We start from the raw sequence: 13,643 nt of genomic DNA, 5'->3' as shown, positions 1-13,643 counted from the left end.
ATAAAATATTATTTATATCCATTCCCAGCTACGTGTTAAGTTTGCAACAGCGAATACCAAAAACATGAATCCCACGTTTGAACTGGCAATAAAATATAGTAAAAAGAAGAAAAAAAAAATTAGAAAAAAAATAGTGATGGAAAGTATGCCTCTAGCGCTGTTGTCCTTTTAAAATGCCACAAACACTGTCTTTCTCATATCAGATCATTAATAAATATTAACGTAGAATTAAAGCCTGTACTAAGGAAAAGTTATTTTTAATACCACACAACAGAGAGGCCTGTATAGGTTTAAAATTAAGGACAAGATTTGACATGGTCATCTGGGGATTTTGCATGTTTTTCTCTTTATGTCTTTTTAGTTCCTTCTTCATCTTTTCTTGTCTTAAATTGGTCTGAATCGATTGTGGGGCTGATATCTCTCTCTAGCAGTATCTGCTGTTGATTTAGCATAAACTCAAGCTGATTTCTTCTCTGGTTAGGAAAACTTTGTGATTTCCCCTGAAGTCTAACCAGCACGAAATATATTACTTTTATTTTGAAGGGGTTCCTCTTCACCTCTTTTCCGGCTTCAATCTCTATTGACGCACCTGTGAAGGCACCCATTCAATTAAGACTGACCTCACAGAGAGTGCCTCCAAGCGACCGCAGTTAGAGTAACACCGACTTCTCAAAAAATTATCCTGAGGAGAAATATTTCCTTTCCGAAGTATTGTCAGTTATTGACGTGTTCCTTATAGCAGCCTCTGTATTCCTTGTTTATCGAGTTCTGAACTCTTTAATAGCAAACAAAGAAAAGGAAAAAAATCAGATGGGACTGCGCCCCCATCGTCACATGCACTGTATATCGTTAAACTTTTATGAGCATAGCCTAAATAAAGAAAACATTCATATGCGTGTTGGAAAGCCGGCGGTGGCTGTAATTTGAAGCTGTGTAAGCTAGTTCGTGTTGACAAATCTCCCACAGAGCTGAAGGGAGCAGCTCATTTCGCGTTTGATTTAAAGTTAGGTTGTAATGTATTTCAGTTGCACCACTGCAAAAATATCCGGTGTTGTTTTTGTTAACCCCCCCTAGCTGACATACTCATTTCTGCCTGAATAATGACATCATTTGCGAACCTTTGGTGTGAGCAAACTACTGTTGCAAGAACAATAATTTGGGGGAAATCAAGTCTTTCAGGCTGCTGTAATTATATGGATTCAATTTCTTTTGCTCTCATGTCTCAGAAATGATGAATTGGCCCTTTGATAAAAGTGAAAAAGACTTCTGTTGAGTGCTGCAGGACAAAATCCTCACTGGTGTGTTTGAGCGCCAAAAACGTGTGAGAAGAGAATCAGTGAGGAAAAAAGAAGGAGAGAAGGAGAAGAAAGAGAAGTAAAAGCGACAGGCTAAGACGCTTTTTCAAAGACAGACAGGCCTTGTCCTTTTGAGATCTTTTCCTATTGTTGTCCACTGTGAGCCAGACTCTTGGGTCTCCTCCACAATGCAGGTCCCCTCAGAGCAGTGCACCACTGGCTCTCCTGTCACTTCACATTAGTGTCTTCATGGAGAACAGCAGCCCCGGAGGGCCACACTTGTCATGAAAGAAGTACTCTGGATACACACCCACCCACTCACACACACACGCATACACACACATTATGCAGACTGTGAAGATAGGAGGTGTCAGGCAAAATGAGAACACAAGGAGAACCTCCATCAAGGCTTCCAACAGAACTTTTAACAGTGACCTTATTTCAGCCTTGTGCTTGCCTCTCTGTCTCACTCTCTCCCACCCAACCAGCAACCCAAATACACACAAGCACAGATTTATGGCACACGTTCAGAAGCCATGTTCTCATGAGAAATGCGGCCTAGGAATAAATAAGCTTCACGTATGTCTTGCACTTACAGGCTTGATGTGTAACAGTGAAACATGCCATCTGCTACAGGCAAACAGAGCAATCACTCACACGGAACCAAGCAAACACCTTTATTCAATGAAATATGACAAGATAAATACTATTTAGAATTTGGAATAAAAATGTGAAAGTAACCACCCCTAGCCCCCAAAAACAAAAACAACCCAAAACAAAACAGTATCACTTGAATGTTAAGCTTGAACAGTATTTCCTGGCTATAACTAACTCAGGTCCCCGTAACCTTTTGAGCATTAACTGCAATTACTGTCATTCTTCTATTATAATGTATTTGATTGTCTTTAAATAACTTCTAGCTGTTAGTTTACAGGAACCAGGTGGATCTTGAGTACATAAGCGAGCACACCATGACAGCTGATGAAGGTGGTGTGATTTGGCGAAAAAATATAAGGCTGACAGTCTGACGCCTGGAAGAATACATTGGCAAAAAATATTTTCATATTTTAGTGATTTGATTTTTAATTATTTATTGCCATCGTCACAAATTTTGAATGAAAAGTAATTCATAGTCCAGCTGTACAACATGTAGTAAATGCTCACCTGCTGAGATTATGTAACACGATGCGCCATTGCTTATCTCTCTGAAATAAAAGTACCGGAGCATACGCAAACTGTAAGTCATCACTCTATTGGGAAACAGGGGCAGGTGGATTGCCAGAACGTTTACTCGGGTTTCAGCTTTTCAGTTTTTCTTTTCTTTTCTTTTTTCTTTTTTCCATGCCTGATTCGTGCCTGCTCGTCGGCTTCCTCAAATACCCTGAGGTTATTTTTGGCGATGGGAGGGAGGAGCTCCTCCTGGGCCGGCTGGACGCAAGAGGGCAGGGCGGCGCACGGAGGAGGAGAGAGGAGAGGAACAGTACTTTAAAGGGAAAGAGCGCGGGAGTGTGTGATGAAATGAGATGTGAAGTGTTCCCTCACTCAGAGCCTGCAGACACGTAAAAGATTTAAGAAGCTAGTGAGGGGAGAGGTGGGACCTGCCTTCGTGCGCTCCTGCAGAGGGAGAGGTAGACTGAGAGACTTGCTGCTAAGATCCTCTCTCTTTTAAATTATACCGACCACTGGTTGCCTAAAAGGCAAGTGGAGATTCACACAAAAGGTCTGGGGAAGCAAGGCAAGAGGGGTTTTTTTTTTTTGGGGGGGGGACAAAAGATGCACGTAAAGTGAAAACAGACTGGAAGTTGTGCGTAAATAAACTAAGCTAATTACATCACGGAATTAAAAACATCTTTAAACGGAACCCCTTAAGATTTAAGGAACACACAGGAGCTTAAATAGTTTTAATTATTAGTGAAGAAGCTGTCAAGAGCACCAGTACGATGGTTTATTAAATATGAAAAGAGACGCCTTGACGCAAATAGTAGAAAATTATGTTTTGTGTGATGTAGGTCTTTGTTGAAACTTGCCAGGGTGTGTGTCGACATACAGCCACGAGATGGAGCCAGTTCTCCATCAACTGCAACCTCACAGATAGCAGCGGTGTAACCTGGTATCCGTCCTGACGCTCTAATATACGTCCGAGTTTCTCTAGCGTCATTAATTCACAAATAATACGAAATTCTAAAAACACAAGTGCACTTCTTGACAATTTCCACTGCCCAAATGAGATTAATCTCCATTTCTGCAAATCTAATTGGCTCATTTCTTTTTAATTAGTCCAACAGGGACCGAGTTTTATTCGCCACGATAATAAACTAACCTGTGTTAAAATATTTCGACTTATAAAGCGCGAAATTTATCGACTGCCACAGTCAGAAACCAGTTGACGCCCTCAGTCAGCCCTGTCTCAGCCTCGGTTTTACTACCCCACCACCGCGACCACCTCCCACCCCCTCCTCCCTTTTTTTCTTTTCTTTTTTCTTTTTTTTTTACACACCGGCTTGCAACCACCCTCCCAGTCAGTCACCTCAAGTGCGGCCGAGCGGCTGGAGCGGAGGCAAACAAACACATCCAGAGCATCCGGAGCGACTCTCGTCTATCGTGTTTTGGGCTCAAGTAAAAGAGACCGGGGTGGAAGAGAAGAATGGGACGCCGGTGCTTGGATCAACACTGAGTCCTGCCGGCACACCGAGAGCTCCTCTGACTTTTTCTTTTCCCCCCTCCCAGAGTCACCGTGTTTTCACCGCTGACACAATGGGCTGCTGCAGCGGACGATGCACTCTCATCTTTATTTGCACTTTACAGCTGGTGAGTTGTTCCACACTTCTGCACTTTTTAGCTGTTAGAAGTTGTATTCTACGAGGAAGCCACTGCGTGTTTGACAAAGGAATTAGTTTCCAATACAGTGTCTGTTTTTACATGGGCAGGAGCTCGGCTTCTGTTGGAGGATGCTGAAAACTGATGAGGACATGTTAAATAATTTATTTATTTTTAACTTTAAGTAGGATCCTACTTAAAACAAATCTTCATTCGTTATGTCTACTGAATCCAGTTTATTTAAACATAGTAGTTCTGGGAATAATCGTGGATTTCTAACTTTTGTGTTTTAGTGAAGAAGTGTTGTGTTGACATGAGTTGTTGGTCCAAAGAACTCAACTTCTCTGAGCACCAGAAGCCTTAAGCAGCTGTACAGAGATATGACAGAGCAAATTTATACTAATCACAATATTATAATTGAGTCCCATCTTCCACCTGCACTAACCATCATTCTAACTAACCATCATCTTTGTATTGGTGTTACTTAAGTGTTCATATAGCCACTTAATGTATTTCACATTTGTGTAGTATAGTTCTCATGTAAAACATTGGCTAATATGTCAGTTTGTGAATTTTGAAATTAATTTCTACGAAATGTGTTTCTTGGAAATTCTAACCAGCTGTAATTTGCGAATTTTTAATAACAAGAGGAGGAAAAAGGTTGTTGAGAGATTTTTAGTTTCTGATCAGTGGTGTGTGGGCTGTGACATTTTACTGATGATACGTCTCGGATGATGCTTCCTATTGACTCAGAGGCTAGCTTCCCTTTGCCATTATCCCGAGTGAAGTTTACCTGACAGGCTGTGACAGTGTTATTTATGATGGCATTAAAACTCAGCTTGCTCACACCATAAGCTCCCACGTAAATGCCACTTTCAGAAACAAACACAGCTATAAAATCGTCTCAAGACAAAGAGTGTAATGGGAAAGTTGTGATATATTGCACCACACGGAAGGGAATTCAAAATGGAGCATTAAAAACAAAAAGGAAGCAAGTATCAGCTGGTGTCAAACTTTAAAAATCCGGATTTAATAACAAAGCCCACAACTTCTAATTTGTAAAGTCTTTTGGCCCTAAAACCAACATTTTACACCAGTTTTTAGGTTTCTGGCTGCTGGGTTGTCTCGCGGTCATACCTTTTAAATACTGCAAGGCTGCTAAGAGCTCAATCGCTCTTTCAGCTCCTAAATATTTGTTTAAGCTCCTGCTATCTTCCTGCTGCTCAGTGTCTTGCTGTTCTTTTGTGTCTTGGACCTGTTCATCACAGTGTGAAGAACAGGGAACTCAGACTTTTTCTTGATAGTTTGCTTATTAGGCCACAGGGGTCTTTGTGTTGCCTCTTGATTAAAATGTGACTTGCTTCACTGGTGACACAAACAATCGTCTCACACTCGCACGAATACAGTAGGCTATCAGCCCACTTTGAACCACACACCTGTTTTTCCTTCACAGTCCTCGGACCTTCTTGCCTCATTAGAGAGAAGGAGGCTGACCATTTGTTACGAGGTTTATAAAGCTGTCAACTAGCTGCCTAAAAAGTCCCCAAAGACTTCTGGAAACAGCTTTATTTTCCCCTGGCAGTATTTCTGGATGACCTGACACTTCCTGTCTGGAGGAACACACACATACACACATACACACACCTGCACATTGACACGTTTAAACTGCAGCGAGGGGTTGTATTAAACCCTGCCTGACCTTTGAAAAGGTCGTCAGGCAGTGTGTGTGTGTCTACGTATGTGTTCACATGAATATACATGTGTATGTAGAGCAGCAAGAGGGACCCTCAATCTCCCCTGGCTGAAACCTATGCATTTAAAATGAGCCAGGTTATTCCCAGTCCATTAAAGGGTAAAACTACCATTAACAAAACAACATACTCTGCTCCTCAGATGTAAAAAAAAAAAAAAAAAGCCCTTGTGAACCGCTGTGTGCTAATTAGCCTGGCAGAGTGCTTTGATCAAACCTCTTTTGGCATCTCGGCCATCCCCTAATTGAATTGTGGTGCGCTTTCCTCATCAACAGGCCGAGTGCTGGGACTGATCTCTCTGGGACAGAAGGCAACAGATAATGAGCCCGTATTGATCGAAAACGCCTCTGTTCCCTCTTCTCTTTGCAGCCTAACTGTTCCAGACAGTAGTGCTGGATGGTTGTCAGAACCCCGATCAGCTCCAGAGAATAGCGAGCGTTGGCAGGAAGCCCCGTCTGTGTAACGATTTGTTTGTACTCAGAGACACCAGGGAGCTCATTTTGTTATCAACCGGTTGGGTTTTTGAGGTGTTGACCTTAACTTGACCTGGAAGTAAAGCACTTCCATTGGTCAGATACAGGACCCAGTCTAGACATATGAATGTCAGCGACTTGCAATGACGAGGAGGTTGTCCTTAATAGAGCTGATGGTTATTGTGGCTCAGCGGAGCTTGATGATAGATGAAGGAGGCCTTTTCAGTGGTCATGGTGGTTTTTCAGGAGAGGGCAGACAGGCCAGCACACAAACGCACACACACACAATCACAGTGGGCAAAGGCAATGAACTTAGAAGTGAACATTGACCCTGACATAACTAGTCTGGCTACACTGACAGATGCGTCTCGCAGACACACCCACACAGTCACAGCTGCACATTCTTAACTTTGAGTTATAGGTTATTAGGTCTAGTGGTGGGTAAAGATTAGAGCCTTCGTACGAGTGCAGCTGTGTTTGACCTCTGACGATACGAGGCAAGCAAAGGAAGAAAATTGAAGCTTTTTAAAAAAAATTATTTATTTATTTTTTAAATTTGATCACATGCAAGGAGAATAAACAATGTCCTTGTTGTCACAGTAGCTGCATAATTTGTGTCTAGGAAGGAAAAAGTCACCCACGGTACAGCGGCACAGGAGAACTGCAAGTTTTACCTCATGTTCACCCTTTAAAGGAGACTACCCACAAGCACCGTGTGAGTGTTTGTGTGTTACATCTTGCATCACACTGCCCACTTTTCCTCTAGTCTTTTGATGACAAAGCTGGAGAATATACTCGGTAGAGAAAGCTTCAGAGAAGAAAAGCGAGTTCAACCAAAGTACTTCCAAGAAAGTTTTTTAGCAGAAAAACAGAGCGCCTCGTCCTGAAGAGTGTTATCTCTAAAGGCGCAACATCATCCCTTGGCAAGCTTCACGTCATCTTCTACATATTACAAAGGATTTAGGTTGTGTTTCTCCCCAGTTTCCTCTGCTAACTCATCTGCTTTATGGAGGCACGAACATTCAAATTTCCTGCTGAATATTCATGATCTCAGACATGCTGGATGCCTCTAACATACTGTCTCTCTCTCCTCACTAATCTGTGTGTGCTAGCGGGCACACAACACATGGAAGGTCTTGGCCTGTAGCTTTGATATTGATGTGTCGCACAGCTATAATTAAGAATAATTACTGCAGCTGGAGCAAATTGTGTGGCAATAAAACACTATATGCTGTCAGACCAGCAAACCAGGGTGTGAGGGTTACTGCTGCTGTGTAATCCTTCCGTGCCTTGCAAATTTACTGGTGGCGTGATGTTTTGAAAGCTATTTACTACAGAAATATGAGCGCAAGTGCTAGAATATTTTAATTTTCCCAGTTACAGATGCCTCGGACATCTGCTCAGTGGGTTTTGCTAAGTGCATTTGTGTGTAACTTCTTTACAGAGTGCCTGAGTGAACCTGGAGTCGTAGCTGTCTGATCAGTGATAATAAACTGCATTTCTTTGACATTGCCAGGTTGATGGAGGAGATAGGCCGGCAGGAATAAAATGAATGGTCGTAGCTCTTTATCGCTCCACTCCGTTCTCATTGTCTTCACCTCTCTGGTGCTCCTATTATGTTTTATAAAGCTTCTCTGGACTGTGATTTATATCACTGTGGGCACAAGCACATTTTTTACTATTTGTTTTGGCTTGCACAGATGGTGGAGGACTAAGGCAGCACCCGTACTTGAATTATCCATGCAAAAACAAAATGTGTTGTCAGTGTATGTTAGACTCCTCGCAAACTCTGTGTATTCACTGAATACCAATAGCAAAATGACTTCTTGGGTCGGTCTGTGTACACTCTCAGTCAGTCATAGTAATCTCATAGTAATCTAAGGAGCTTGGACAGAAAAGTGACTGGACTTTAAGTTTCTCAAAGACGTTGCACCTCTCATGCGATAAGCTTCTTCAGAACTGAAGTCATTGTCATTTTTTCAAGTACTTTACTACAGTATATAGCAAATTTACATCTGCTGTCCCCTGGCAGTTAGATGTTGAAAACAATATAAGTGATCATGCTCTGCCTTAAGCTTAACAGGGAAATGCATCCCTGCCCCCAGTCCACTTCTTGCAAATCTGGTAATGAGCTTGTATAAACTGTTTAAATCTTTTTGCCCCTGAGTTTTTCCACTTCTTTGTAAATTCTCTCACATCCACTCCAATGGTTTCAGCAATGTCCCTCCATGAATTTGCTGTCATTTGTGAGTCCTTTTGGTTGATGCAGCATTAATTTTTTTCTTACATTGAGATGATAATTGTTACTCTCTCACTGATAAATTTACAAAATTCAACAAAAAAAGTTTCTAGAAATGCATAAGAGTAATTGACAGTACTGTATAGGCCAGTTTCAACAGTTGCAGGCTTCGTCAGCCCTACATGTAGTTACATTTCTGGGGAGGTGCACATCAGGTTATGCTGTAGGTAATCCAGCAAAGAGCTGACACAGAATCTGAAAGATGCAACTGGATTTTCAGTAGATCAAGTGATTATTCTTATGGAAGGGAATTGGGTAGAAGATGCTAAGGTATGCCAAATACTACTTTGTTTTTGTTCCACCATGCAATACCATCTGGAAGGCATCTGTTTGGCAACTACTTCCATTTTTCAGTATGGCAATGATACCAAACACACCGCTAATGCAGAAAAACACACAATTGAACTCTATCTGTCATGGATTAGCCTCACCAGAGCCAGGAGCTCAGCATTATTGAAGCAGTGTGCAATCATCTTGTTAGGAAGAGAACATCCAACATCCAAAGAACAGCTATGAATGTCCTTCTACAAGATTTCAGAATTGTTCCTGAAGTCTACTTACATAAATTCTATATATTGTCATAGTGTATTTCCATATATGTTTGCATGTGTCCACAAATTGCTGCAATTATTTCCCAGCAAAACATAAAGAAATGAGGAATTGCTAAAGACATTTGTCCAGTACTGTAGCTTTGGATCTGTCCCGATATGTGCTTTGGTCTTAGAAGAATTGCTACTTGTATCATACAGTTTATACAAGCTGATTAACAGATTTGCAAGAAGTGGACTAGGTGGGGGAGGGTTACAATTTCCTGTTAAATCCTAGAGCAGCACCTATCAGCTAACGGACCAGGGACAACCGATGTAGAATTGTTCTATACTGTAGTTAAGTGTTCTTCCTGTTTTATAAACTAATAAATCAAACTAATCTGGAGTCAGTTGAACACACTATGAGGCCTTAATAATACATTTATTACATTATTATTTTTAAATGTATTTAAAAATAATAATGTAACAGCCTGCCCAACCTATTATAATTGATTAATTCTTTCTGCATTACAAATTGCTCTTCAAACTGCATTAGCTAAATAGAAAAAAGCATTTTTCTAAAAGAAAGTTCACATGCAGAAGCCTATTTCCTTTCAAAAATTGCTGTGTGTGAAACGGGGAGCTCAAAGGTCTGACAGTAAATGACTATAGCTCACAGAGCTCCATTAGTTCAGATAATCTCAGAAATGAAGGTCTTAACCTCATCTTATATTGTCTATGGGCCCATATTCTTTTCGTTTTGAAGGTCATGCGGTTCACCGTAATTAGGTACCGTAGGTGTATGTGTGTAAGTGCTGTGCTTGTGCTGTCAAATAGACCCCCAGTGTTCAATGCTGATTGTGGTCTTGACCCAGGTGCTCTGTTGATTGCTATTCCTGAACAACCCTCATCCACAGAAGAGCAGTTTCTGACAGGTCATGCCTGACCTGAGCTGGAAAGTTGATTAAACAACAGCTTACAATGAGACACCAAGACAAGGTGACTCCGTAATAAATTCACAGTCACATCGCTGACTTCTGGAGCTCCAATGTGTCATCATCTCACCTTAGAGCTTAATGTAACCTGGGTACTCGGGGATGGGAAGCACTGCTTGAATCTGTAATGAATGTCTTTAGCATGTATCCTTTGTGGAAAGACAATAAGGCTCTGCGCGATCTTCTTTCCCTCTTTTTGTATCCTCCACCCCTCTACCCACCCTGTTTTCTTTTCTCCCCCTGCTGGGATCGCGGGCAGGTTGGAATATGTTTGCATTATTGATTACCATCTAATTTATCAGTGGGGCAACAGTCACTGGAGATTTGGAAGACATACAGATAGAAAGAGGGAGAGAAGCAGGGAGTCAAAAGAGGGGCGGTTGTGGTAGTTCAACCTCTCACCCTAGACCAATTATGAGCATGACCCTCGAGACCTGAGATCTCTACATTTCACTTTCCCCTTCCCCTCTCTTTCATTTTCTTTCATTCTCTGGCCCTCTTTCTGGTGCGCTGTTACCAGGGAAACCTTTACTTATACAATAAGATGCTGAGGAGACTGCAGGTAATGAAAGCCAGCTTGTCAAAAGGAAGCTTGGTAATGTATGATGCAAATCTGAGTTAGCATGCTGAGAAGGGAGATGAGTGTTAGTAGACAACCTCTGGGCGTTAGACTGCAACGATGATGGCTCACATCCTTTTGTCAGGGCAGCTGTCACTCTAAAGATAACCTTACTTACATGCAGTATGTATCCTCTAACCGTGCCGCAAAAATGTCTGAAATCCAACATTCGAATCAGTATGACCCACCTGGTTTGTTCACAAACTTTATCTGAGAGCAAGAATCAGCTGATCTCAAGCCAACCGTCAGCCGATGGCTTGTCTGATAGCCTTCAACCGACAAAGCCTAACATATTACAGGGAATATTACTTTAAATTGCCTACCGCTGCTTCTGCAAGCCGCTTTGCAGTCCACCTCAATCTCCTCTTCATGCTGTTGTGTCACCAGTTACTGATGCTTTCTCAGTTTGTTTTTTTTTAATGGGTCAGTGTTGCGTGTCCCCACATGTGAAGATGAGGAGGTCCCAGTACATAACCATGCTACCAGTGCAGATGGCAATAACAGCCTTCTTTTGAATATAGTAGCCCTGACTGGAGCGGGCATGGTTATGCATTGGTTAGCACTGTTGCCTCATAAGAAGGTCCTGGGTCAAGACCAGACTGAGGCTTTTCTGTGTCTGCAGTGGTTCTCTCTGGGTACTCCGGCTTCCTCATAGTTCCAAAACACCCATGCATGATTCTGAATTGACTGTAGGTGTGAGTTTCTGTGACCCTAACCCTCCAGGGTGTACCTCTCACCCTGTGACAGCTGTCTTAGTCCTCCACCCGCAACCCTGATTCGGACTAAAAAAAAAAAAGAATGGTCCTGACTGGAATGTGTTTATAATATACCTCTGTCCGTGATGAGATGTTTAACAGATTAAAGCAGCTAGGTGATGACCTTCACCGTCACGATATTGCTCATGGATGTGAGTTTATAATAATATGAGTGTTTGTCAAAAAACCCATCTCCTTTGTCCCTTGTTGCCCTTTTTACAACTATTTGCAATTTTAATGTCTTCAATTTACTAGACCATTAATTATGTTCTTAGAGAGAAAGCCGTGGACTGGGAAAATGTGACCGTGCACATATGCCCATCCATGCAGAGGCTTGTGCCAGTGTGCCTGTGTGTGTGTGTGTGTGTGTGTTCCACATCAATGATATTGCAATATTAAGCTATAATGGAGATAGAACTAGAACTATTTGCAAGCCCATTTCTCTCTTTCCATTCCAGTGGTTCCAGTGGTGTCATTTGTTATAGTGTGGCATCGAATAAATTGCTTGGGGAGCACCACAGCTGGGATGACTATCTTGACAGATCATACTCAATTGAATGGCTGCAATGCATATTCATCCCACTCAAATTCCCCCCCACAGTTTTTGGCAGCCTGTCCTTGTTTTACAAGCAGCTGATGACTTCACGGATGTTTTTGCTCTAATTGTGTTTTGTGATCAAATGGTCGGACAGCACGGATGCACGCAGCGTAACTTCCTCTACGGTGGATGAAAGATTACGAGTGATGGTATTATGATGAAAAGAGCAACATTACTGACTCAATTATGGAAAGCAGAGCTGGAGGGTGCAAACTGCTGACAGCTGTTTGCTGTTCTTGACTGCATATTTTTGATGAGAATTTCCTCTGTCGCTGCTAAATTGCCTACTTGTTAACTGGGGCGAAACCTAAACAGCTCTTTGTTAAATCTGGGACATGATGAAGCAGAAGAGCGGAGACGATTGGCTGGTTTAAGCTGCTCCCATTCTTAACTTTTTCTACCATCCCATCTATGGTTGATGTGTTTGGGTTTTAATCACCACTTTATTCTTGTAGTGCTTTTCTTCTATCATCTCCCTAGAAGATGTTGTTACTTTATATTTTTTGCACATGAACCTTTTTTTTAACGTGACCTGATATAATTTATTTCTTTTGGAGATGAAGTAAGATTCAGTCTGCTGTCATTTTTTTCAAGAAAAGCACACATACCCACTAAACTTACATTAAACCTCTGGTCTGAGGCTAAACTCATAAGAGCTGCTACATTTACCTGAAAGATGATGCAGTAAAGTCTCGTTTAACCTTCAATAACGTGAGCATTACTGTCCCTGATTAGCTTAAAAATGTTATCTGAAGGAGGAGAAAGAGGAAGAGATATTGAGCAAGACAGCCATTTACCAGAAACGAGAAGGCTTTCTGGTGTCACAGTGTACACATTTGGGTTATTTCTCAGTGTTAATCACCGAGTCAGCTTCATGACGAACATGTGCTAATTCCTCTCAGTGCTGGCCAATTTTTTCCAGGTGTATTATTCCATTCTCTAAGACTGCATGCATTAAAGGTTAACTATAAAAATATTACCTTACTTGTAACTAAAGATTTGCCAAGAACCTTTGGATGGGCTCAGTACATTTCCACCACGGGGACCAAGGTCTTAGTTAAGTTCTGAGGAAATTATTTTTAGGAATGTCCTGAATACTGTTTCTTTAGGCTCTGGGGCTTCAGTAGTAATCACCATGAAATTTCCAAAGATTAGGTAGGTGATTTTAACATTGCAGCTTCACATTCCTGCCCACTTCAAAACCAGAGAAGCCAAGAGAAATAAAGGTATGCAGAAAACTGATCTTCCATGCCTATTGATGATAGTCTCTCACAGTTGTTGCTTTTTCGTTGAGACAGTATGTCTTGTATGTCTGCTGCGCAAACACTGATTTAAATACATTATAGATTGACTGCTGTCTCATCAAAATCATGTTTAACGTCCATCTAAAAGATTTCTGAGAGTGGATGTAATAATTTTTAAGCAAAGTACAGCAAACTCAAAATAAAAGAAGTACAGGGTGAAGAAACTTCGTAGCAGATGGAGAAATGGAAGTGGGACAACTTTTACCCGTA

General features: G+C 41.5%; 1 protein-coding gene across 3 annotated transcripts in view; it reads left to right on the top strand.

Annotated features, from left to right (window-relative positions):
• The first annotated feature begins 3,787 nt into the window (after positions 1-3,787).
• Positions 3,788-13,643, top strand: part of nkain4 (sodium/potassium transporting ATPase interacting 4) — a 55,841-nt gene continuing 45,985 nt past the window's right edge. Inside the window, exon 1 of one of the 3 annotated variants that reach the window (XM_085394944.1) lies at positions 3,788-4,103. In XM_085394944.1, the coding sequence (XP_085251070.1) occupies positions 4,050-4,103 (54 nt within the window). In that variant the 5' untranslated portion in view covers positions 3,788-4,049. The remainder of the gene's footprint in view (positions 4,104-13,643) is intronic. The other 2 variants (XM_085394943.1, XM_085394942.1) reach the window with 2 other exon arrangements.

This window comes from Rhamphochromis longiceps, linkage group LG20 (genome assembly GCF_057381845.1).
Source record: "Rhamphochromis longiceps isolate RC_006_pf linkage group LG20, R_longiceps_female_GT1.1, whole genome shotgun sequence".
Classification (NCBI taxonomy): Eukaryota; Metazoa; Chordata; class Actinopteri; order Cichliformes; family Cichlidae; genus Rhamphochromis; species Rhamphochromis longiceps.
Note: the sequence above shows the minus strand (reverse complement) of the source record. Positions and strands in the feature narration are given on the sequence as shown.